The 24586-nt window shown below is 48.3% G+C and overlaps 1 protein-coding gene across 6 annotated transcripts in view; it reads right to left on the minus strand.

The window, feature by feature from the left end:
* The window catches only part of SAMD4A (sterile alpha motif domain containing 4A), a 119205-nt gene that overhangs the window by 33407 nt on the left and 61212 nt on the right, over positions 1-24586 (minus strand). For all 6 annotated transcript variants that reach the window (XR_010988651.1, XR_010988650.1, XR_010988649.1 and 3 more), the window contains exon 3: positions 14846-15364. Coding sequence is in view for 3 of the 6 variants with exons in the window: in XM_068149056.1 (XP_068005157.1) it covers positions 14846-15364 (519 nt within the window). In the remaining 3 variants the exon portion in view is untranslated. The remainder of the gene's footprint in view (positions 1-14845; positions 15365-24586) is intronic.

Below are 24586 nucleotides of genomic sequence, written 5' to 3' on the forward strand. Positions count from 1 at the left end.
AACAGCTGAAGGGTTGCACTCAGCTCACACCAGCCCACATTTCCTAGCAAGAAGCTCCTTGTGGCCTCCACACCAGGGTCAGCTGCAACCCAGCAGATGCTGCTAAATATAATGCTGTTCAGATGAGCTTGGGATGTTTTGCATCCTAGGGAAAATCATTATAAATAACCTGGAGATGTTGCTGTAGTGCTCTTAGGCTTCAAACCAACCTCAGCTTACTATTTCCAGGGGAAAAAAATTAAGAGGATGAAGAAGCAGTGATGATGATAATAAAACCATCCTGGTGTGCAGAGCTGGAGCAGCAAGGACCATCCCTATGGGGCCACCATCTCCCCAGGCATAACCAGCTTTATCATGGACCAAACACCGGCTGGGCTGGCAGGCACGACAACAAACTTACAAAGACTCTGAGGCTGCAAGTGCTTTCCACATGAAGCCCTGGGGTTAGGGTTTCTTTTTTTTCCCTCTCTCTTCCTTTTTGAAGTGGTGTTGCCTATTTTGGTAGGGCAAGGGCTAATTTCAAGAAGGTTTTTAGTTGCTGAAGGCCATGTGGAACACTGTCAGACATTTGTGTTGTGGTTTCTCAGGGTTTCAGGCCAATTTTTCAGCCTGAGAAGGGAAAAGCCACCCAATTCCTGCAATTAGAGCTGAGGAATTGGGCTCTTCAGGCAGCCCTTCCTCCACACAGCATGTGACAGCTGACAAGGTTCTTGCCTTGCCTCTTCCTTTTTATTAAATTTGGCTAAAGTGCTGCAGAAGTCCTTGACAAGATGCATGTGGGGCTGGTGTGCTTGCACCGAGAGCCAGACCTGTTGCTGAGGATGGAGAAGTGTTCAGATCATAGAATCATAGAAGGGTTTGGGCTGGAAGGGACTTGAAAAAAATCACCTAGACCAGGTTGCTCAAAGCTCCCTCAAGCCTGAGTGTCTCCAGGGATGGGGCTTCCACCACCTCCCTAGGAAACCTGTTCCAGGGTTCTACCATCCTCATCATCTCTAGCTCTGGCATACCCTCCACTGCTGCATGGTCCCCATCAGGTCTTCGACACCCAGAGGACCTTTACAACCCTTTATACCATACAGCACATTACAGCAGACTGCAATTCAGAATCACAACCTTCCCATGGCCTGAGAGAGGAAAATCTGCTGTATGGTGCATGATGAACTCTTTGGGAGATTTTTTTTTTTTTCTTTTAGCCTAGAAATGGCAATTTCTGGCTGCAAATCTGCTTATGGTGCATCCTCAGGCACTGGCCACTTAGAGAATCATAGAATGGTTTGGGTTGGAAGGGACCTTTAAAGGTCATCTAGTTCAACCCACCTGCAGTCAGCAACTAGAGCAGGTAGCTCAGCACCCCAAACAACCAGGCCTGGAATGTTTCCAGGGCTGAGGCATCTACCACCTCACCAGGCAACCTGGGCAAGTGACTCACCACCCTCAGCATCAAAAATTTCTTCCTCCTCTCGAGTCTGAATCTCCCCTCTTTTAGTTTATACCATCACCCTTTGTCCTGTCACAACAGACCCTGCCAAAAAGCACAATTCCTCTTCTGGTCTGTAGGTACCTGGAGCAACAGTTTGACCTCAGTTTGCTGTTTTTCATCCCCTGAGGTGACAGAGTCTCTTGTGCAGCCCACAGGCAGGCCCACAGAGGGGGAACACTGAGCAGCTCCTGCAATCCCCTTGCAAAGCAACCACCAAGTTCAACTCAGTTCTCTGCTCTGCTTCCTCCTTGCTACCCCGGTCACGAAGCACCCAGCATCTCCTCCAGGAAGGCTCCCCCGCACTGGCAGACCAATGCTCACAGCTCTTCCAGCCTTTCTGTGCTGAGGACCCTTGGAAGCAGCTGTTGGTGGGTCACGCTGCCCAGCTGGCACCCAGCCTCCTTCCTGGGCACCTCATTCACCCGCTCCCCACGTCGCCGCTGGCAGTTCCAGTGTGACTAAGGCAGAACCTGATGGAACATTTTTCAGCTCAACATCCCCTAACCCTTGGAGCCTTTTCTCTATGCCTATTTTTTTGTCTCCATGGGCTTTGTGGCTGCAGCCTTAGCTGTGTTAGGACAGTGCTGCATAAACCACGTCCTTGCTTCTGAATCAGGGGCAGAGTCATGGCGGGGGGATGGGGGAAGCAGGGGTTCTAAATGCAAGAAGCCACCGGGTAGTTGTGTGCATTGGGGGGTGGGGGGAGAAAAAAAAGCTATAAGCAAGGTGCTGCCTCAAGCAGAGAAATTAGGAAGCACAGATGCAAAAAAAGCTCATCAAACAAACTTTTCTTCTTTAAAAAATGACGTTTTTACAAGCAGTTTCCTGTTCAAGAAATTGGACAGAGGAACAATAACCTGTTTGTTGCTCCTCTCTCTGAGCAATGCATGTGAGGTCCCATACAGGGAAGGAGTTGTTTCTGCTGACTGCAGAAGGGTTCAGAAACCCCTGCATGCCACGAGCACTCATGAAGCCACTGGCTCTGGCAGGAATTACTGGTGTTGTTATTTACTCTTTTGTATGGCAGCAGGAGTGGGGCTGCATCTGAAGATGTGTAAACACAGCTCTTGGTGGCTTCAGCCATCTGACAGGATGCATTTTTGGAAGAAAGCCCAGCTTTTCTCATCGAGGAACAGGAGGCAGTGAGCTGCTTTTGAGATCCTTGTGTGGGGCTTTTCACCAGAGCTTCCAGCAAGGTGGGAGCAAGATAGACCAGGTGTGAATCCTGACAGAGGTTTTACTCACAGAGAAAAGGATGCATGAAACAGTGCCTGAAGGAGGTGCGAATTTGTGTTGGGGATGATAGAAGCACAGAACCGTTTGGGTTGGAAGGGACCTTTAGAGGTCATTTAGTCCAATCCCCCTGCAGTCAGCAGGGACATCTGCAACTAGAGCAGATTGCTCAGAGCCCCGTCCCACCTAACCTGGAATGTTTCCAGGGATGGGGCTTCTACCACCTCTCTGGACCAGTGTTTCACCACCCTCAGGGTAGAAAATTTCTTCCTTTTATCTAGTCTGAATCTCCCTCATTTAGTTTACAACCATCACCCCTTGACCCTGCTACAGTCTGTCCCCATCCATCTTATAGACACCCATTAAGTACTGAAAGGCCACATGGTCTCCCCACAGTGCTCTTTTCTCCAGGCTGAACAAACCCAAATTCCCTCAGCCTGGCCTCAAGCAGAGGGTTTTCACCCTTCCATCATTGCTGTGGCCTCCTCTGGCCCCACTCCAACAGGTCCATGTCTCTCCTATGCTGAGAATTCCAGAGCTAGACCCGGCACTGCAGGTGGGGTCTCAGCAGAGATAGAGGGGAAGGGAAGATGAGAGGGATGCTGAAGAAGATGCTACCCTACACAATGCTGCTCTCTGGGTAAACACAATGCTCTGATCTGTAGGCCAATAGATATGGTTTCTCTCATACATTTATACTCAATCCACAGAAAGAACAGTGTTCACCCTGGGGAATCCTTTTACATTAGTAACATCACCACTGTGCTGAACCAAGCCTCCAAAATGATCCTACAACTCACTGATTTTTCTATGGGCTCCCAGGGGGAAATTTCTTCCCTCTTCACAAATCAAGCCAGATAAACAGTCTGATGAAGAAAATCTTCCTACAGTCCTTTTCCACCCAAAAGAGATGTCCAAGATCATCTGGTCTTTTCAAGCAGTAGCCAGTACTCCCCACTGCTTCCACCAGCTGCTAATAAGGATCCCTGGTCTGAGGAGCATCTGCCTGCTGAGATGGCATCAGCTTCTACCACATGCCACATTCCAGATGAAGAAACCTCTCTACCAACTGCAAACATTTCAGGAGGTCAAGCTGGAAGATGTACATACTTTATGTAGCAATATGCAACCTGTAGGAAGCTGGGACTAAAAGAAGGATCTCAAACCAGTTGAGTGGAGGGATTGAGAGTGAAAGCTCTGGAATTGCCAAGAAACTGGACTACAATAACCACAGAACTGTGGAATGGCTTGAGCTGGAAAGGACCTTAATGATCATCTAGTTCAAACTCCCCTGCTGTGGGCAGAGACATCTTCCACTAGAGCAGGCTGCTCAAAGCCTTGTCCAACCTGGGCTTGTACTCTTCCAAGGATGAGGCATCCACAACTTCTCTAGGCTGATTCCCAAAAGTGTCATTAAAAATCTGTGGTGAGAGCGCAGGGAGACAGCATGTGATGGAGTGACAAAATACAGGACAACATATTCCTCTGCACTTCAGCCTCATTGGCTTCCTCTGGCCTCCAGATCTCAGGGGCTTTCATGCCCTGTCCCAAGCACCCTCCATCCAGGCTGGTGATGTTTTATTCCTTCTCCTCTATCTTCTTCTTCTTTCAAAAGCATAAAATCTTATCATCTCCAGGAGAGAGGAATAGCCTGCTGTGACTCCAGGGCCACTGAGGAGCAACTGCAGTATTCAGTTCCCATTATGAGAAGATGCAAATACACTGCTAAGCAGAAGACCTGCAAGTACTGATATTGCCACAAACTGTGTCTGGAAACTGACTGGTGGAAAAGGACCTGAGGGTGCTGATTGACAGCTGGCTGAAGATAAGCCATTGTGCGCCCAGGTGGCCAAGAAGGCCAACAGCACCCTGGCTTGGATCAGCAACAGTGTGGCCAGCAGAAGCAGAGAAGGGATTGTCCCTCTGGACTCAACACCAGTGAGGCCACATCTGGAGTACAGGGTTCAGTTTTGGGCTCCTCACTCCAAGAAGGACATTGAAGTGCTGGAGTGGGTCCAGCAAAAAAGAAACAAAGCTGGTGAAGGGTCTAGAGCAAATGTCCTGTGAGGACTTTTGCTGAGGGAACTGGGGTTGTTTAGCCTGAAGAGAAGGAGGCCTGAAAGGAAGTTGGAGTGAAGTGGATGTTGGTCATGTCTCCCAAGTAAGAAGAAATACAAGAAGAAACAGTCTCAAGTTTGTGCCAGGGGAGGTTTAGGTTGGACATTAAGAAAAATTTCTTCCTGAAAGGGTTGTCAAGTACTGGAACAGGCTGCCCAGGGCCATGGTGAAGTCATCATCCCTAGAGGGATTTAAAAGCTGTATAGATGTGGTGCTGAGGGACATGGTTGGATTACCAGTTGAACTTGAGAATCTGAAAGGTCTTCTCCAATCTTAATGATCCTATGATTCTGTGAAACACTGAACCCTACCCTGTTCCCCACAGTGCCCAGCAGCAATGGGATAGCCACAGCTGCCAGCACAAAATATTTTAATTCGTTCCCATCCCTGCTCCAAATTAACTTAGCACAGCTTCCCGTCTCCTCTACACACCAACAGCATATGGATGCTAAAAATCAACCCTCATCATCCTCCCAAACACTCCTGATTGCTCAGATACTGCCTTGCACTCGAGTTACGACACAGATCTCTGCACCACCAGGCTATATTGCTCAGCAATCTGGGGTAGGGGGACGCTACGGTCACAGAAGCAAACATCGAATGCAGAGCAGCCAGCCTCGAATAACACTGCAGAGCGAAAGGGAGCAACAAACTAGAGGCAAAAATAAAATAAATAGATGAAAAATTCAGCTTTAAGGCTGCCAAAACCAAGCCATTGATTACAGCACATTTGATCCATTTGCATGCAGAGAGCTTTTCTTGGGAGCAGAGATGGAAACAAGAGTCTTAATATAGCTGGAGTGAAAATATCCTTCTTGCGCTCTCCTAACTGCACTTTGATAGGAAGCAGCCACAGAGCAGATGGTGCCTATATATAATCACCAGACCTATTATCCCAGCCTCTTTTAGTAATTTGAAGGATGTGATAACCACAAGGAGAGCAGCAAATATTCCCCCTCCCTCCTTCCTTCCCTTCCCCCTGCTAAGAAAAATACTCACACCAAAAAAAGAAGAAAAGAAAAGAGGAGGAAGCTGTAATTATGGCAGCGATTAAAAGAATTTCCAAATGAAGTAAATAACTATTTTGTGCACTGCTCCTTTAAACCAGAAGTCAAAAGTTAATTAAACAGCAACATGTTACTGAGTCAGGAGAAGACAGCAAGTCTCCACGCAGTCGGGAAGGCAACTGGAGTCACTTTGGATGAATCCAGACCCCAGCACTTCCTCCCTCCTTGCTGCCCTCCTGTCATTTCTCTGCAGCTGCTGTTTGATGGTGGGGGGAGGGATGGCTCATCAGTCTCCATTTTTTCCACTTGCCAAAGCCTTGAGTTCCATGGTTGCCAAGGATGAGTGATCCTCTCTGGGGGCCTCCTGCCCCATGAAAATGCTCAAGAAAACATCAAAAATCTGACTTTCATCATGTTGCAAGGGGAAAGGCAGTGTCATGGAAAGGTTGTCATGGAGGTGTAAAGAGGAGCTTGGGCAGGGGCTGCATGCCTCAGCCCACATGGACCCTTCCTCCCCCTCTGAAACTGCCTCTTGGGCATGCCAAAAGTGCCTGTTGGCAACTAGAAGCCCAGGGGTGAGTTGGGAAGAGCAACCCCTAGCTGTCGGTAGCTGGAGGCATTACTCATCATAACCTCTCTTCTTTCCCTTTGGGACCAAAGCAGGATCCCTCTGCCTTTTGGTGACATCTCTACCTCCAAGCATCACAGCTGACAAGAGGCTGAGCTGAGGCAGGACCAGAAGACTCAGGCACTTCATGGACATAAGTTAATAATGGAGGTGCCGATGAGCATCCATCCCCGGGTATCTGACTCCCTGATGGAACCCCTGGCCCCATGGTGATAGCAGCTCTGGTGGTGCTGAGAGCCATGCGTGCTCATGGGTACAGCAAAGCTTCCCTCAGCAGAGCAACATGCTCCCACGCAAGGAGCAACCACAGCTTACTCTCTCCTGTACCAGAATCTGACAGGCACCAGGGCAGCTGGTAAAATACACCTGGGTCTAGGAGAGTCCATCCATCAACGAAACCTCCCGGCTGTTGAAGGGGTCTGAGAGAATTACTGGGGATGTCTTGACTTTGCTCCACAGCCCAGAGAGCATCAACCAGCTGTGCTGGCAGCTTCTGCATTGCTTCCAGGTCAGCAGCGTGATTCACTAGTGACAGGAATCCCAAGGATAATGCACAAAACCATTGCTGCTGCTTCTTAATCACCCTTCCTGAGACATCCAGGCTGCTGTTTGTAAAGCAGAGGCGGCTTTGGAGCCACAAGCTTCAAGCATCTCCAACTCCAACCTGTAGGCCAAGGATGGTGTCCTACCCTCCAACATCAATGGACAAGCAATGCGCCAAAGGCTGTGCAGAACCAGGGCGTGCAGTCCCTGCCCTGAGTGCTTACAGCTGGTGATTGCACCAGAATTTCACATGCAGAGAGGGTGGGAGTGTCCCTGGGTGCTGCTGGAATAGATGTTCCCAAATGAGGTGGCCTCACTCCAGCCAGGAAGCGGTGGAACCATCACCATGTGAGTAGGGTACAGGAATTTGGGAGTGGTGCCCTGTAAGAAGGTATATGGGTACATGCAAGGACCAAATCTTGCATATACCTGTTTTAGAAGAAGCAGTGGTGCGGTCCCAGAGGATGCATGTGTGACATGGCCTCTTTGGAGACAGCCATGTGTCACCTGCTGGCACCTCCAGCTATCCCTCCTCTTCACCAGCAACCCAGTCCAAGCACCACCCCTTCACTGCTTTGCTAACAACAGGGCTGCTTGCCAGGGCTATGGCAGCCCAGCTTGCATGAAGTATTTAAGTGCCTATGAGCACCATTTGGTGTCATGAGGGCTGGCTTAGGAGAACCACACAAGACTGTATCTACCAGCAGCCAAAAGCAACTGGTGACTTCCACACATGCTGATGTGCCACCCACAGCACCACCTAGCACAAGTCACTGCTGATCCCAACCTTGATATCCCCTCTTTATCTTTGGGACTACAATAGCACCCTTCTACATTTTGGTGACATCTCTGCCCCTGAGTATGGCAGCTGGTGAGGGGCCCAGCAGAAGCAGGACCACACATCCCAGCCCACTGCCCACGTGAAAACCCACTCACTGCAGCACGCTCGTGGGAAACTTCTTCTTCTTCTTCCCTGCCTACTCACTTTTCTTGGCAAGCAGGTATCCACCACCCACCTGACACCCCACCCCTGGCAGGACAGGCACACAGCCCAAAAGCACTGCCTGCTGTAGGCTGCACAGATGCCCCCCATCACCACCTGCTCCCACATGGAAGCAGAGCAGGCACTGTGGGGAACACCTCATCCCCACCTCTGTCCAGCCCTTGGGGTAATGCCAGCTCTGCTTTGCTAGCCTCATCCCACCAGAGCCATCCACATCCATTCCAAAGCCATCCACTGCAGGCAAGAAACTCCTTCTTCTGCCCCAAAGGCTGTGTGGCTGTGAATCTCCTGTGAACTGTGAACACCAAGTCCCAATTGAGTGGGAACAGGAGAGCCACCTTCCCAGATGTTGGCCAATGTCACGTGTTCAGGAAGGGTCAATGAGTTACACTCAGTATCTAGGGTGATCCTGCTCTGGCAGGACAGTAGGACCAAATGATCTTTTGAGGTCCCCTCCAACCCCTACCATTCTGTGTTTCTGTGCCACCACATAAATCTCCCCCCATGTTTTTTTCCTTCCAGTGTAGAGTGTGGTCTTTGGGAAGACAACAGATAGGGTGATTGGTTTCTATGGCAATCTAAGATCCCCATGGAGATGCACTGCAGGTGGGACCTCAGCACCATGTTGCCCTTTATCAAACACACTCTTTTTGACCAAAGACACAGCAAGAAGATAGAACCTCCAGGAGTTAAAGTTGAAAGGAACATGCCAAAACAGGCTCATAGGAAGAACAGAAAGCTCTCAGGCAGCTAACCTGAAGTCTCAAGGGCAGAACAGGTTCAGTTCATTGCTCAAATACAAGAGTCCATCAAAGATGCTTCAAAGCACTGGGCTAGGAAACCCTTGAACACAGGCGGCACAAACGCCGAAAGGTGACAGACAGAAGGTAGGGACAGACCAATTTCCTGCCCAAAGTGCCTTCAACCATCTTCACCCTGAGCCCTTGCAAACAGCAGAGATCATAGAATCATTTAGTTTGGAAAAGATCTTTAAGATCATTGAGTCCCATTGTAAACACAACACTAAACCATGTCCCTCAGCACCACATCTACATGCCTTTTAAATCCCCTCAGGGATGGGACTCCACCACTTCCTTGGGCCGCCTGTTCCAGAGCATCACAACCATTTGGGGAAGAAATTGTATCTCGTGTCCAACCTAAACCTCCCCTGGCACAACTTGAGGCCATTTCCTCTCGTCCTCTCGCTTGTCACTACCCTGATATCTTCCATTTAGATAAACCCCTTTTCCCAGCCCTTATCTTGCTGCTGCACACCCAGATCCTGCTGACCCACAGGGCTTCCACACTGCAGTCTCCCTCCCTGTACTCCATGACCACCTTGGTGCCTGCAGTGGTCCCAGGATGGGATGGCTCACCCGGCCACCTTGCTTGAAGACCACATTATGGGCAGAGTGGGAGCTGGGCTGACAGAGCACATGTAGCTGGCCCATCCACTCAAAATACCCTGGCCAGCAGACCAGCTCATGGAGAATGGGCACAGCTTGCTCTGGTTTGCTTTTGGACAACTTCCTGCTAAACTGAGGGTGAGGGCCATGGCAAATGGAATGGCCTCAACAGCAGGAAGCAACATTGGCTATAAAACACACCTCTGCAGTGACTGTGTGAGATCAGCAGCAGATTTTCCTCAGCAATGCTAACATGCCAGAAAGCTATCACTCTTGTCCTCCAATGCTGCTACCATCTCTGATGTTTGATGGCTTTCAGGCTGAGGGCAGGTGACTGTTCATCTCCTTGCCTGCTGAATGATGGTGTGGACCGTATCTCCCAGGGACCAAGTGCTTGGAATTTATAGAGTGGCCAGGAAATACCTCCTGGTCAGAGCTGGAGTAGAAGGTAACAGTTGGACTTGATGATACTAGAGATCTTTTCCAACTAACTGATTCCCTGATTCTATGTCATCCTCAGTCTTTGTCCCATTTGCTGTTGTATTTCTGCACATTCTGCATGAATCTGAGAAAATAACTCTGCTCACACATTATCTTTTTTTATGGCAACTCTGGTTTTAAGCTACAGATTTAGCAAGATATTGTAGCAAGGGGACCTTGGCAAAGTGGATGTTCTCTGAAAGCTAGGTGCAACACTAGAGGGCATGAACAAGACAACAAATGCCCATGTCTACCACCACTGAAAAGCTTAAGTGTAATAAGAAAGGCCAAGAAGCTTTTCTCAGTCCATCAGTAAAGAGGAAAAAAGCAAACACCAGAGGTGGCCCCACCTGGCACAATGAGTGCCAGTGTGCCAAGTCTCACTACTCAGCATGGCCAACTGAGGAACAAGCACCTGAAGGTAATTCCTGAGCACAGACCTAACTCTCCCCCAGCAAGAAGAGCTCATTTGTTTGCTTGGCTGCTGCAACCCTATTAAGACATTTGAACTCTTCTGAGCAAGCCAAGCAGTGTGTGTGGTTGGCTCTGCATGGGAGAGAATGTGTCTCCCTGCACGAGTCAGACCTGTGCCAACGACGCACAGTCCCCTTCAGGTGCTGTTGCAAAGCTGTGCAGAGGAGAGCGTTATACTTGCAAACTGCCCATAACCCAACACAGCCCAAGTGATCCTGTGGGTGAAAACATACACTTATAGAACTGGAAAATCATTAAGGTTGGAACCTTAAGATCAAGTCCAACTGTCAACCCAGCATCACCATGCCCACTAAACCATGTCCCAAAGTGCTACGTCTACATGCTTTTAGAACACCTTCAGGGATGGCAAATCCACCACTTCACTGGGCAGCCTGCTCCAACACCTGACCACTCTTTCAGTAAAGAATTTTTTCCTAATATGTAACCTAAACTTCCCCTGGGGCAACTTGTGGCCTCTTGTCCTATTTCTTGTTACTTGGGAGAAGAGACCAACACCCACCCTCAGCCTCCTTTCTTGAGACTAAACAATCTTGTTATCAAGCCCAGCATGGGATACTGGGTATGATGACAGAGTCATCTCCAGAGATGGTCAGGAGAACAGTCAAAAAACCCACACTTTGATCATGACAAGAGGTTTCTTGGTGTGGGATATCTGGCTCTTAATTCAAACATCTGGGGCAAGGTACTGTCACTCCTGCAGTAAAACCAAGACCTTCTGCCCCTGTGCTGAGACTTGCTCATGGGAACCTGCTCTCCACAAGAAGTTTAAGTGCCCTGGCACTACACCAGAGGTGAGAGCACAGGAGAATCTCACCATACATATAAGAAGGAATACTGTTATTCCCAGGTTATACTCTGGGAGCAGAGGACCAAGACACTCATCCAGCAGATGTATATCAGAGTCAGGAACCAAACCCTTACCTCTTTAGCTGTGGTTCCACAGGCTGGCTATTGCCAACTGGAGTTGCTATCACTTCTGTCAAATCTTGTGCTTTTCTTTCCCTTTTCTTGCTCACAGACCTTACAGTCCAAATCAGGCCTGCATCCCAATTTCTCAGTGCTAGGCAAACATATTTAGCAGCAAACACTCCTCTTCTGAGAGGGTGGAAAGCAGAGGGTTAAGCTACACCATACTTCCATTTGACACCCAAAACCCGGCATGCCATCAGCTCATAGCCAGTGGAACCAATTATGCAGGGGAAAGGAAAGAGCTGGAGCTCCCATACAAGAAGCTCTGGATCTACAGCTCTGAACGCCTGCTGCTTTTTTTCTGTCCTTTCAGAGCTTCCAGGCCCTGTCTCCACTGCAAAAGTGTCGTGTAACCTGGGGGGTTTTCAACCACCACCTGATTTGCCTGCAAAGCTTGGGGCTTCACCCTGTCCCCACCACATCAGGAGCAGCTCTAGCATCCTGCCCACCTATGCTCCTAAGTCCATGCTGAGGATACCTTTCCCGCTGGATCACTAAATCTTGGTTGTAGCTCAAGCTGAAGCTCAAGTTCTGCAGGGTTGTTCTGAGAAAGCAGTTATGAAGATGGAGGAGATGGGAAGGAGCACAAGAGCTTCTGTCACTCTGGGTTGAGTCCATACCTTTAGACTGCTCTAGAACCAAACCCATCACTCATGATGCTGCTGGCCTTGCTCCTAAATCACCATCAGTGGTGTACATACAGAGTAATTCCTTCAGAGCACTCCCTGCATAAGCTGGAGGACTCCAGCAATGTCTCCTCAAACCTTGGCCAACACCAACCACTGCCCTCAGGACGGAGCTGTCAGTGAACCAAGCCTGAAGCAAAGCTGAAAGCCTGGGTCTAGGCTGAGTCAAAAACAAGGACAGACCAAAACAAATTGTCACATGAGCTTCAGCCACCCATATTTAAACCCTGCACAGTAACAGCATTATAGCTAATCATGCTACAATATCAGAAGAAAGCACTTCAGGCAAGATCACCACGTTACCCCTCTGGGAAAGACTTTGCTCCATTTTAGTGTCAGGAACAGCCTATGCCTTTGCAGGGACAGGCTGGGGGAGGTTGTACCTTGCAAGGGTGTTGGTTTCTGGATTAAGTCCTTGGCCAGATAAACACCTCCAAGTAAGGGAGAATTTAAAACTAACAACACTAAAACTTAAGCAAACTGCAACAGTGTGAAGGCTTCGCTTTGGAATAAAAGATTAATGGACATATTGATTGCCTCAAGGGGCTGGGACAAAGGCTGGCAGCCGTGTTTGTTTCCTAGCATCTGCCTGTGGACTTACTGTGCTTGTGCCCAAGCAAACATTGCATTAAGGAAGCTTATGAACTGACACATCAAGTGCAGTCAAGTTGTCTTCAGTTCAGCTCACAGGTTGTCTGAATGCACTGCCACCAAAATATGTTAGCAGGAATTACAGCAGCTTAACATTAAGAAGTAAGTCAAAGCTGTGTTCAGATGCCTCTGCAAAGCCACCCAGCCAGAGAAATGTGTGTTGACCCCAGTGTGATGCTTGGGGAAAAGGTTCCCTGAATATTGGCTCAGAATCTTGCAACTCACAGCAAGATGAAGCAAGCAAGCTGCCCCAGGGCCACTGAAGGATGCTGGGAAGGACTGGACCTGACAAGGGCTGCTGTACTGGGACTTACAGCATGGGATGCCACAGCAGCAGAAATGGAGGAGGGATGTGGTTTTCCACCAGAAGACCAGGTTAAAGTGCAGGGCTGTAGAGACCCACAAACACTCTCGTTCCACTGCTGCACACACCTAATTCTGGAGAACACAAAGGAGTTTTTGAAAAGCCTCCTTCAAGACCTAAGGCATCTTGCAGAGCTCCAACCACTGTCAATGATTAACCTGCTGCACTCATCAGATCTCCTTGCCTCCAGACCTCAACATGAGGAACTAGAGCTCTTCTGAAGCCACCACTTCCCACTGCCCCCCTAGTGTCTAAAGCCTCTGAACCTCCAGGCATGCACAAACCACAAGAAGAATCCAGCAAAATAAACCCTTGAGAGGTTTAACAGACCAATTACAGATATATTTACAGTTCTTCTCACCCTGCCTCTTTGTTAAGCCTTTCCCATGCAGCTTGGTCACCTTGAGATCGTCCTCCTCTGCAGTGCAAGGACTTGGCTCTCGGAGAAGCTGAGTATCACACAGTCCCATAGTAGCAGAAGCCAGCTTCACAGGGACAGCCAATTGGTGAAGCTGAGACCCTTCTGCTAAATGCCTATGTGGCAGTGCAGGCAGCACTGCCTGCAAGGATGGATACTGTAGAGGTGGGGACAAGGGGGCTACAGCAACAAACCTGGAGCCACGTTTCGTATCATTGTCAATTTGAAACGGCACCTAAAAAAGTGCTTATTACTGCAGAGGGAAAAACCCAGAAGCCTTAAGTGACCATTTTAAAGCTTTCAGCTATTTAATTGTGGCTTTCCACACACTGGTAGAGAAGCCAGCACCCTCACCACAAGAAGTCTCTCCTCCCCAAAGTGTTCTCTGCAACCCTTGTATCTAGGGAGATGCCAAACATCTTGGAGAGACCTTCTGAACACCCCAAAGTGAAGAAGGATGTCCAGCCTTGCAGGTGAGATGATGGCAATCACCCAAGCTGACAGCAATGCAGGAGGGATAGCCCTCCAGAGAATGAGCAGGTAGGCAGAGGAGCTATTGAACCTCCATCAGAAGATGCTTTGCTGCTCTTCTCCCAAGGATGGCTCACAGGCATCAACGGCTGCTTTAAAAACCATCTATAGCTGTCCTACATCTCCACTCTTGGTGTTCTGCAGTACCTCCAGGTGTCCAAGCCTTTAGCTGGGCTCTGCACCATCCATCACTCCCATCAAAGCCTGTCAGGGCCTCCACAGTGAAAGAGCTATCCAACTCTCCTGGAAAACACTGAGGACTTTGCATCTAAGTCCCCCAGTAACCATGAACTTCACAGCTCTATGTGCTACAGGTACAAGGAAATATTTTCAGTTATGCCCTGAAGATCATGGATTTCAACTCTGCTTCCAAAAATTATGCCTGAGCTTCAGGGCCCCAATCCCATTTTCTCCCAGTAAGTTGCCAGCTCGCTTTTGGACTTGCCTTAAGTCCTCCAACTCACTTTTGGACATGAAACATCAGCTCTTGAAACCTGAACTGCAAATCTAGATGGAGCTACATGAAATCAAAGGGGCTCCCTTCTATAATACGCATTATTTGCTCTTACAGCTTGGCTGGTTTTTCCCTCCTCTCCAGCTGCCAGGTTGTTAAAATCCCACAGGACCAGAGAAGAAAATCCCCCCAAAAAATGCAGGTAGGAAACAAAATAGAAGGTAGGGGGAAGAAAAAAGGAGTTTTCTATGGCCCAGGTAAACTTAGCCCCTCTGCTAACCACAGCAAAGCAATGTTTTCTAGAGGGATGAAAGGGGACCACGCTGCGAAGAGCGGTGGCGTGCGGCCATTCCCAGCGCTTCCCATGGATACTTACTGGTGCTTGTGCTAGTGCCAATGGTGTTGATGGTTGTGGGGACGGAGGAGGAGGAGTAGAGGGGCAGATGGCCGTTCTCGCAGGCCAGGTTTTTGTCCTGCCAGCTGGAGGCGCTGACGCTGATGCCCGAGTCTCGAGAGTTTTGCCATCCGTTGAGCTTGTCGTCGGAGTTTTGTCTTTGGTGATAGTAGTGCGCCTGCCCGTAGTCCACCGAATCCGACCGGCCTCTGTTCTGCCCGCCAAAGCCACCTGACGTGCGGTCCTCCAGGTGGTTGAGCCACATGGCCAGGGCGCTCCTGTCCTCCAAAGAGGTGGCGGGGTGTATCAAGGCGTAGGACAGCAGCTGCCTGCTCTCCTCGATGTGTTGGTTGTGTTCGATTGAGTGGGCCAGGATTTTAGGCAAGAGTTTCATGTACTCGACTTTTGCCTCGATGTTCCCAGGCTTCAGTAAAGGCAGGTGGGTTAACAATAGGGAAATCACTTTATCCTTGGATTCCTGTTGCCATTGATTAATGATTCCTGTTGATGGAAGAGGAAAGAAAACAACACAATTGAGAAATTGGCAAACAAAGCTAATAAATAGATCCTGGCAGGGTAAATACAACACACCAAAGGGATGTGTGTGTGTGTGCGCACTCAAGAGTGTGGCCAGCAGGTTGAGGAAGGTTCTCTTCCCTGCCCTAGTGAGGCCACAGCTGGACTACTGGGTCCAGTTCTCGGCTCCCTAGCTCAAGAGAGACAGGGAACTACTGAAGAGAGTCCAGTGGAGGCTGCAAAGATGCTAAGGGGACTGGAGCCTCTCTGTGAAGGGAAAGGCTGAGACCTGGGGCTGTTTAGCCTGGAAAAGGAAAGACTGAGAAGGAAGCTTCTCAATGCTGAGCAATATCTAAAAGGCAGAGGAGTGATAGGATGGAGCCAGACTCTTTTCTGTGGTGCCCAGTGACAGGACAAGAGGCAAGAAGTTCCAACTAAACATGAGGAAAAACCTTGCTGTGAGGGTGCCACAGCCCTGGGGCAGGCTGCCCAGAGAGGTTGTGAGTCTCCTACTCTGAGGAGATTCCAAACCCCTGTGATCCTGGGCAACCTGCTGTGGGTCACCTTGCTTCAGCAGGGGGGTTGGACTAGAAGATATCCAGAGGTCCCTTACAAATCCCCACCATTCTGTGTTTCTGCGGTTCTCTCATGCCATTCTTTGAGCATCAACCAAGTGTATGTTTGGATGATGTCACTGCTCTCTAAAATCCAAAGTAATGACAAAGTGTACCCACTGGACACTTAAGAGTTACCACACATTCCTGATAAATCACTAAAAAAGCCAAATTACACCCACCTCTGTGACTGCATGGCTCCACTGCTGCTACCCTAATGTTAATCAAAGTCCTAATGTGAGCCAAATTTTCTGTATCTTTGTAGATTACACAAAATGCCACACAAAATCACTCTGTGGATAAACTGAACCTTTTAATCACTTCCAACCTTCCAACCAATGGTTGGAAAATGGAAAAGGTCAGGATACAAATGAGCAAGAGCTACAAAGGGTGAAGGGAAGAATTATCTCAGAAGAAGCATAATAACCAAGCCAGGGTGTTGGTCGAGCCACCAGCCTGGAGCAGTAAGCTGCTACTGAGATACTGAGGGAAGGTCTCAGCTGAAGCAGTCAGAGGCCTGTTGTTCCTGTCAGCTCACAGCAGATAGGAGATGTTTAGAAGACCAGAAAATAAAAAAAAAAAAAAGGAAAACAAAGAGCAAACATTATGTGGAGCTTGAAAAACATGCAAAAGGGAAAGCCAGGGAATTACAAACTGGTCACTTAACTTGAACTCCTGGAAAACTGATGGAACAAATAATGAAACAACCTATTTGTAAGCACTTAGAAGATAACAAGATGATAAGTGACTGCCGACACCCATTTGTCAAGAACAATTTAATTTCCTCCTGTGACAGAGCAACTGGCCTGTGAATAGCTGGAGAAGCAGTTGGAGCTGTATATCTTGATATTCATTAGGTGCTGCTGCACATGGCTTCCTCAGCAGCACACCAGAGACACACACGCAGGTGAAACTGCTTTGTGGGCACACAACTCATCGGAAAACCACACAGAGAGAGTCCTTACTGGTGATGACTCACTGTCAGACTGGCAGGATGTGCTAGGCAAGGAGACTGTCCTGGATGGCTGTGTCCATTACCCAGTATGTCATTGGTGATATGGGTGATGGGAGAAATGTATTCAACATGCAGGTATTGTGCTAGGAGAAATGAAGACATTCCAGAAAACTGGATTAGAAGTCAAACAATGTTGACATCTAGAGAAAAGTTAGAAAAAAACCAGCTGTGTTACATAGGTGCAAACATCTGCATTCAGGTGGGAATAAATCTTTGTGCAGCACCAGAACGCCTGTCACCTGTCTGAGAAGTAAGGACCAGTGTGGACTCTTCATGTCTGCTACGGATTGCAGTAATACATTTGAACTGCAGCAACAGAGAACAAGGTCAGACATGAAAAGATGACCTCTCAGAGGCAAGGCAAGCAAGGCACAGAGAGAGATTGCTTACAGGCACTGAGAAATCTCTATCACAGGAGTTTTTTTCTGAACAGCATAAACACCGGCAAAGGATAGCTCAGGATCTACCTAGACCACCCTAATAATTCTTCCCAGCCCCAGGTCAGCTCTCCTTTCAGTCTCTTTAGCAGGCTGTGCAAAGGATCCTACAACTGAACCATCCAGTGAAGAAGGACTTTACACTCAGTACCCAAAACTTCACCAAATGAAATTATCTGAGCTCTCGTTATTAAAAAACCCAAACTTTACGTTCTCTTTCTTCATCTGCTCTTCATCTCCTATCCATACTGCAGAGGAAGCTGCTCTAAAGCATTCATTCACCTTGTATTCTTCATGGGGTTTTGAGCTGGGGCAAACCAACCCACCCCAGTGAAATAAAGACAGAAGGGCCTTTTCCCAGTTACAACCAAATCCTGCACGTTAGATCTCTGACACAATTGTGGTGGTGAGCATCACTCAACCCTCCAGTTTTGCCTTCCCAGTTTCAAGGCATCCAACCATTTTAATAGGAAGCCACTAGATGGCTTGCTGGAAACACCGATGGCTCTCACTGGAACTTTCTGCAGTGGTATTTACTTCTCCACAGACCCACCCCTCCTCCCAAGCCACTTCCCAACCCAACCAATGGCGTTCCTGAGCCATCTCAGTGCTGCTGCTCTGAGAGGTGCAAGGAATGTGGTGTGGTATAGCTTTGGTGGAGAAGGAACTGCTTTGTTTACAGGAGAAGAGAATTCTTGTATTCTGGGTGTTATCCTGTGCCCATGGAGACACTATGAAATTGTTCTGGGGGCAAAAAATGGGATTTAGAAAAGCAACACTCAGCCTATGTGAAGTTGTACAAGCACAACAGGACTCAAGGCCCATCTCCCTGTTTTCCATATGCAGATGTTTCTTCTCCAGGCAAAGCTTCCTTAGGGGCTTAATCTGATCCCTTGCTCCTGTTTCTCAACCCCTACCTCTCAACAAGCTGCATATACATTGAGGACCTATCTTATTCTCTCCCCTTCTCCTGCAAAAGGATGTTCCAATACCCTTATCACTCTCACACATTATTACGGTTATTGGGGCAATTCAGCAGCACTTTCAGGGTGGCACAGCCAAACCCCAGCCTGGCACCACCTGTGGATTGGATGAACTGAGAAACCCAACAATCACTAAAAAAAACCATGAATAAAAAGAAGCTGGCACCACTTGTACATAGGAACTAGGTAGCAAAATACAGGCAGATGAAACAAAGACTGGTGCAAACTGGGCACACAGGAGGAGGCAGGTGGTCATGGCTGGAGCACCTCCCCTGTGGGGACAGGCTGCAAGAGTTGGGGCTGTTCATCCTGCAGAAGAGCAAGCTCCAGGGAGACCTTAGAGTGGCCTTCCAGTACCTGAAGGGGGCTACAAGAAAGCTGGGAAGGGAATTTTTACAAGGGTTTGTAGAGATGGGATGAGAGAGAAGGGATTGAAGTTGGCAGAGGGGAGATTTAGACTGAATATTAGAGAGAAGCTCTTTACAGTAAATAAACATGGTGAGACATGAACAGGTTGCCCAGGGAGGCTGTGGATGCCCCCTTAATGGAACTGTTAAAGGCCAGGTTGGGTGAGGCCTCAAGCAGGCCTGGTCTAGTGGAAGGTGTCCCTGCCCATGGCGGGAGGTTTGGAACTAGATGATCTTTAAGGTTGCTCCCAAGCCAAACCATTCTGTGATTCTATAATTCTTCTTCCATGCATAGTGTGAGGCTGAAGTCACCACTGGAGAAAAACAGGATGGTGCCAGAGCTGCTTCTTGGGAAACCTGCCTCAGACCTTGCAAATCCTGTAGGTTTGAATTCACAATGCAAAAAGATGGAGCATTGGTCTGAAAGCCTGCAGATGGAAAGGGCCCTGACTGGGCCTGCTCTTCCTCTCATCCACTAGCAGGATGTACACAATTAAGCAAAAATGGAAAATAATTAGATGTGAAAGGGGTTTTGTGCTCGCTCGCTCTCTCTCTCTCTAAGATGGGGCAGAAGATCAGGATTAATCCTATCTGCCAACAAATAAAAGGGATCTGGAGAGGGCAGCATGGGGGAAGTAAACCTGGAGCTGCTTCTGTGCAGGAGGAAGGGGGATGGTGACCCCTCTGAAGCCTCTCTCCACCCCATCTCTGAACACAGGAGATCATGCTTCTTCCCCCTACCTACACTTCATGACATCTGGGGCATCTCATACTTTATTGCCAGAACAAGCCCCATTAGTTAGGATGTGGCCTGGTTTTGGACTGCCACATCCCAGGGTTTTGCCACACAACCTTAGAGGTGTATGGGATTACAGGCATTAATTAGAGCCTTATTTGACTCTTCAATGGTGCCCACTGACGTGACTAGGGGCAATTAGCACAATCTGGAACCCAGGAATTTCCATCTGAACATGAGGAGAAACCTTTTTCATGTGAAGGTTCTAGAGACCTGGAGCAGACTGCCCAGAACAGTTGTTGAGTCTCCTCTGGAAAGATTCCAAATCCACCTGGACATTGTGATCCTGGGCAAGCAGCTGTGGGTGACTCTGCTTTAGCAGGACTAGAAGATCTCCAGAAGTCACTTCTAACCCCCACCATTCTGTGATGCTTTCTGTCAGAAGGCTTTTGCTGCTCTAAGGGATGGCAAGATAACTGATATTTGCATAGGCAAACCTGAGCACAGACAACGTCCCAAAGATAGAAATTCCACCTTGAAACTCCCCAGAATCCCTGTCCTGCCTCCCCAGAATCCCTGTCCTGCCTCCCCAGAATCCTACCAACATTTTGTAGATAAGCTAAATTAACAACTGACTACAAGCACGCTAGGGAGCCAGCTCTCATCCCATCCTGTGTCCCCTGTACCAAGAAGGGATGGGAACTGCTGGACTCCCCAAAAGACAAAATCCCAATTTTTTTATTGCAAGATTTTTTTTCCTTAGGTCCGAGGCCAAATGAAGATCAGATGTGAAACTACCTTCTAACACAGGATTTCTTAACCAGCAGGATTTTGCTGCTATACAGCACAGCTGATGCATGTGCAGGGTGTCTGCATATAAATCTAGCACCAAATATAGCCAGGTCCTGCTTCCAAGGCTGAAACCTGCACTGAGCTATGAATAGGTCCAACTCTATTCCCAAAGCTGGGGCTTTCTGCCTTGAGAAAGAGGTGGTTTGTCAATTTCATAAGCACTCGAGATATTTCTCTGTCACAAATCTGCTTAATCACTTCTGGATCTATGCAAACTGTTAATTGCCTTCATGTCCTGTGGTGATGGGTGCACCTCCAGTGCTACACTGTATAAAGAATCTTCTTGACTTTACTTTGAACCTGCCTCCTGGCAGGTGACTGGGTTCATTCAACTGCCAAAGAGGCACATGGAGGTCCTGAAGCTGTGAATGATGTACTAGGAACAGTCCCAGGTTTCCCAGGGTAAATCCAGCCTGGATAGACAAAGGCAGGGATACACACAGTCCCTGCGGACACCTCCATTTAGAAACCCAGAAATACCTAACGGCCTGTTTCTTCCTTCTGTTTTTGAGTTTTGCAAATAGACCTCTGGTCCCCAACTCAAAAACACTGACCCTACAAAGAGGGATGGCAGTGAAGAGCTGTCAGCACAGGTACATGATAGTGCATGTCTCACTGGGTGAGATGTCTCCAAGGAACAACAGCAGTGCAGGATCATAGAATCACCCTAGCAGGGGTTCAATGGGACCTTGGGGAACCATCTAGCCCAACTGCCTGCTGAAGCAGGGTCATCCACAGCAGATTGCCCAGGATCACAATGTCCAAGTAGGCTTGGAAGCTCTCTAGAGAAGGAGACTGCACAACCTCTCTGGGAAGCCTGCTCCAGGGCTCCAGCACCCTCCCAGCAAATTCTTCACGTTCAGATGGAACCACCTGGATTCCAGTTTGTGCCCATTGCCCCTTGTCCTGTTGCCGGGCACCACAGAAAAGAGTTTGGCTCCATCCTCTTGGCCTCACCTTTAGCTGTTGACCGTCACTGAGAAGATCCCCTCTCAGTTTGTTCTTCTCCAGGCCAAACAGCCCCAGGTTTCTTGGCCTTTCCTCCTCACAGAGATGTTCCTGTCCCCTCAGCATCTTTGCAGCCCTAAAGGGATACTTCTCAAGTTCTTAAAAAGGCGACAAAACCCAAACATCCCAACCAAGATATGCCTTTTATTTTGGAAATCAGAAATTGGGCTCTCCTGTTGTCACATACAACTTCTCAAATTTCACAAGTGACAAAGACAAATGTGTTGACTGGGGTCTTGGCAAAGTGGGTGAGATGAATGCTGTGTAATTTATGAGCTAGACAACAGTTTATCATGAACAACATGGATAGCAATTAAAGATTGGGAAGTGTTATAAAACTGCCCAAGGATTCCTGAGTGACAAAGAGTACCTTCAAATAGCAAGCTTGGCATCATGGCTCCACAATGGCATGTCAGTGAAGTTAAGGGCTCTAGCTGTCAGTAAATTGCTCTTAAACTACTGTTTTATTATGCCCTTGCTTTCAATTTAACACTTTCCATTAAAAGGTCTCAAAAGACCACTCAGATATTTTGTCCAAGAAAGAAATGACCAAGAGTTAGATGTGCACATGTTGACAGCACCCACCAGGCAGCACCTTCATGGCAGGGCTGCCTGACTACCACTCTCAGATGTACTCATAAAGGAAAAAGGAGTTTGCACCCAAAATGTAGACTTTGATCCCTGATCTTACAAAGCAATGTGCTGCAGTATTAGGGATTGGAGGGAGGAACTGGGTGCTCCTGGACAGCAACCAAACCTTCCTAGGGATGGACAACGCTGAGATTTTCAAGTCCTGGATGGCCAACAGCAAAGCAGAAATCCAATCTCTGCTTGGACAGCTTGCAACTGTGGCCAGCAAGCCTGAAATCGACAGCCCTGGTGAAAGCACTGGCTATTTCTGGCTTTGCAGGAAGGTTGTGCAGGAGGCCTTCCTCAGCAGCTCCCAGACAACAATGGGAACCTCTTCCCGTTGTTTGCTGTTTCCTGGATTATGGATGCAGCACTGGCTCTGGGTGATGGGCACAGCTCTGTGGAAGCACCCACTGTTTTGGCTAGAGGCAGAAAAATGAATGACCCAGCAGCACATCACATCCCACCAGCTCCTCCATACACCCATGCAAGATGCTGCATTTCCATTCAAATCCCCAAAATCTGCAGTGACCAAAGACATTGCCAGAGTCAGCCCCAGTCTCTTAACAGCTATTGCACCTGTGTGGGTGCCTTCATCAGAGCAAAAGGTGTCATAACATTTTGAGCCTGTATGTGAATACAGCCCAACAACCGCTGCTAGGCCAAAATGGCATCTCCCAGTGAATGGTCACCAAGAGGCAAATCCTAGTCCTATGCCTACTGGCAATTGGTTGTAATGTCTCTCAAGCACTTTGGTTTTCCTCCATTTCCAGTTGATTATGACAGACCAAGAGGAAATTACCTCAAGTTATGTCAGTGGAGGTTTGGGTTGGATATTAGGAAAAATTTCTTCACTAAAAGGGTTATGAAGCATTGGAACAGGCTGCCCAGGGAGATGGTGGAGACACCACCCCTTGGAGGTGTTTAAAAGATGCATGGATGTGAGGTTGAGGGCAGTTTAGTGGCAGTAGCTTAGCAGTACCAGTGGGATCTTGAACCCAAAGTGAGCAGTTAGACTTGATGATCTCAAAGTTCTCTTTCAACCTCAACAGTTCTGTGGTTCTATGATTGTATGAATTTATCTGGTTTAAGCTTAAATTTATCTGTCTTTAGCTTCATGATAAATTCTGGCCTGAATTAGAGCTCCTTGATTTCCTGCATTTTCCCAAGAGAAGGTACTCAGGATTCAGCACTCAAGTCACCTTGCACTCTTTTTTCTGGTAAGCTCAGCAGAAGCTACATGTCCTGTCTCTAACAGGCCATGGCTCTATACTCATTAATCTTGAGCCTGTGGTAACAGTTCTAGAGACTCTCTGACTTCCAGCACCTGTGTGAATTGGGTCGTATGTGGCTTAGTGAAAAGCATAAGTGGGGTGCATAGACCATACCCCACCTCACAAAGGGTGGACTGCAGCAAAGTTCATAGAACCACAGAAACAAATCCAACTGTTAACCCAGCACTGCCAGCTCACCACTAAACCATGTCCCTCAGCACCACATCTGCATGGCTTTTCAATCCCTCCAGGGATGGTGATTCCACCACTTGGATGGGCAGCCTATTCCAGGGCTTGAACACTCTATCAGGGAGTAATTTCTTTCTAATATCCAACCTAAACCTTCCCTGGCACAACTTGAGGTAATTTCCTCTTGACCTATTCATTTGTCACAGGGGAGACCAACCCCCACCTGGCTCCAGCCTCCTTTCAGGTACTTGTAGAGAGCAAGAAGGTCTCCCCTCAGCCTCCATTTCTCCAGACTGAATAACACCAGTTCCCTCAGCTGCTCCTCATAAAACCTGTCCGCTAGACCCTTCACCAGCTTCACTGTCCTTCTTTGGACCCATTACAGCAGTTACTGCAGAAGAGTGAAAAAGGAAGAGGTCTCAGCCACAAGTCAGAATCTGCACCAAGCTTACCAACCAAGGGCAGTCCTTACCAAGCAAGGGCAGTCCTGCAACTGCATTTACTTGTCTGTGAGGTGGTCCCACTGCCCTCTACCCAAAACTTTTTTCTACACAAACCTCTGCTCTGGCTCCTACCACAGCAGCCTGACTGAAGGTGAACTGTGGTGTGCTGCCAGACAAAGGGATTTAATTATTATTTGCAGTAATTACCACCGGTGCTCTGACCCATTCACAATACCTGGTTTGGGTGAATTCATACCAGTTTTCACAAACCAGCCTCACTCAAAAGACTAGCATTAAAGAAAACAATGTGAGAACCCTGTTGGAAACCCTTATCTGTACCCCATCCAGAGCACATCAATACCCTCGCTGCTAAACCTGGAGGAGAAGCCAAATAAGCAGAATTTCAGTGTGAGCCTTTTTGTTATTGCAACTGACGCTAATTAAAAGGAAAAACAATCTCAATGATAAATGTTCCTGCAGACCTGCCAAGATGGAATCACAGAATCACACAATACACTGGGTTGGAGGAGACCTCTACAGGTCATCTAGTCCAGCCCCCTGCAGTCGGCAGTGACACACAGAATCAGAGAACTGCTGAGTTTGGAAGAGACCTTTGAGA

The sequence above is a fragment of the Melanerpes formicivorus genome, unplaced genomic scaffold (assembly GCF_026170545.1).
Source record: "Melanerpes formicivorus ecotype bairdi unplaced genomic scaffold, bMelFor1.0.p_v2 SCAF_17, whole genome shotgun sequence".
Classification (NCBI taxonomy): Eukaryota; Metazoa; Chordata; class Aves; order Piciformes; family Picidae; genus Melanerpes; species Melanerpes formicivorus.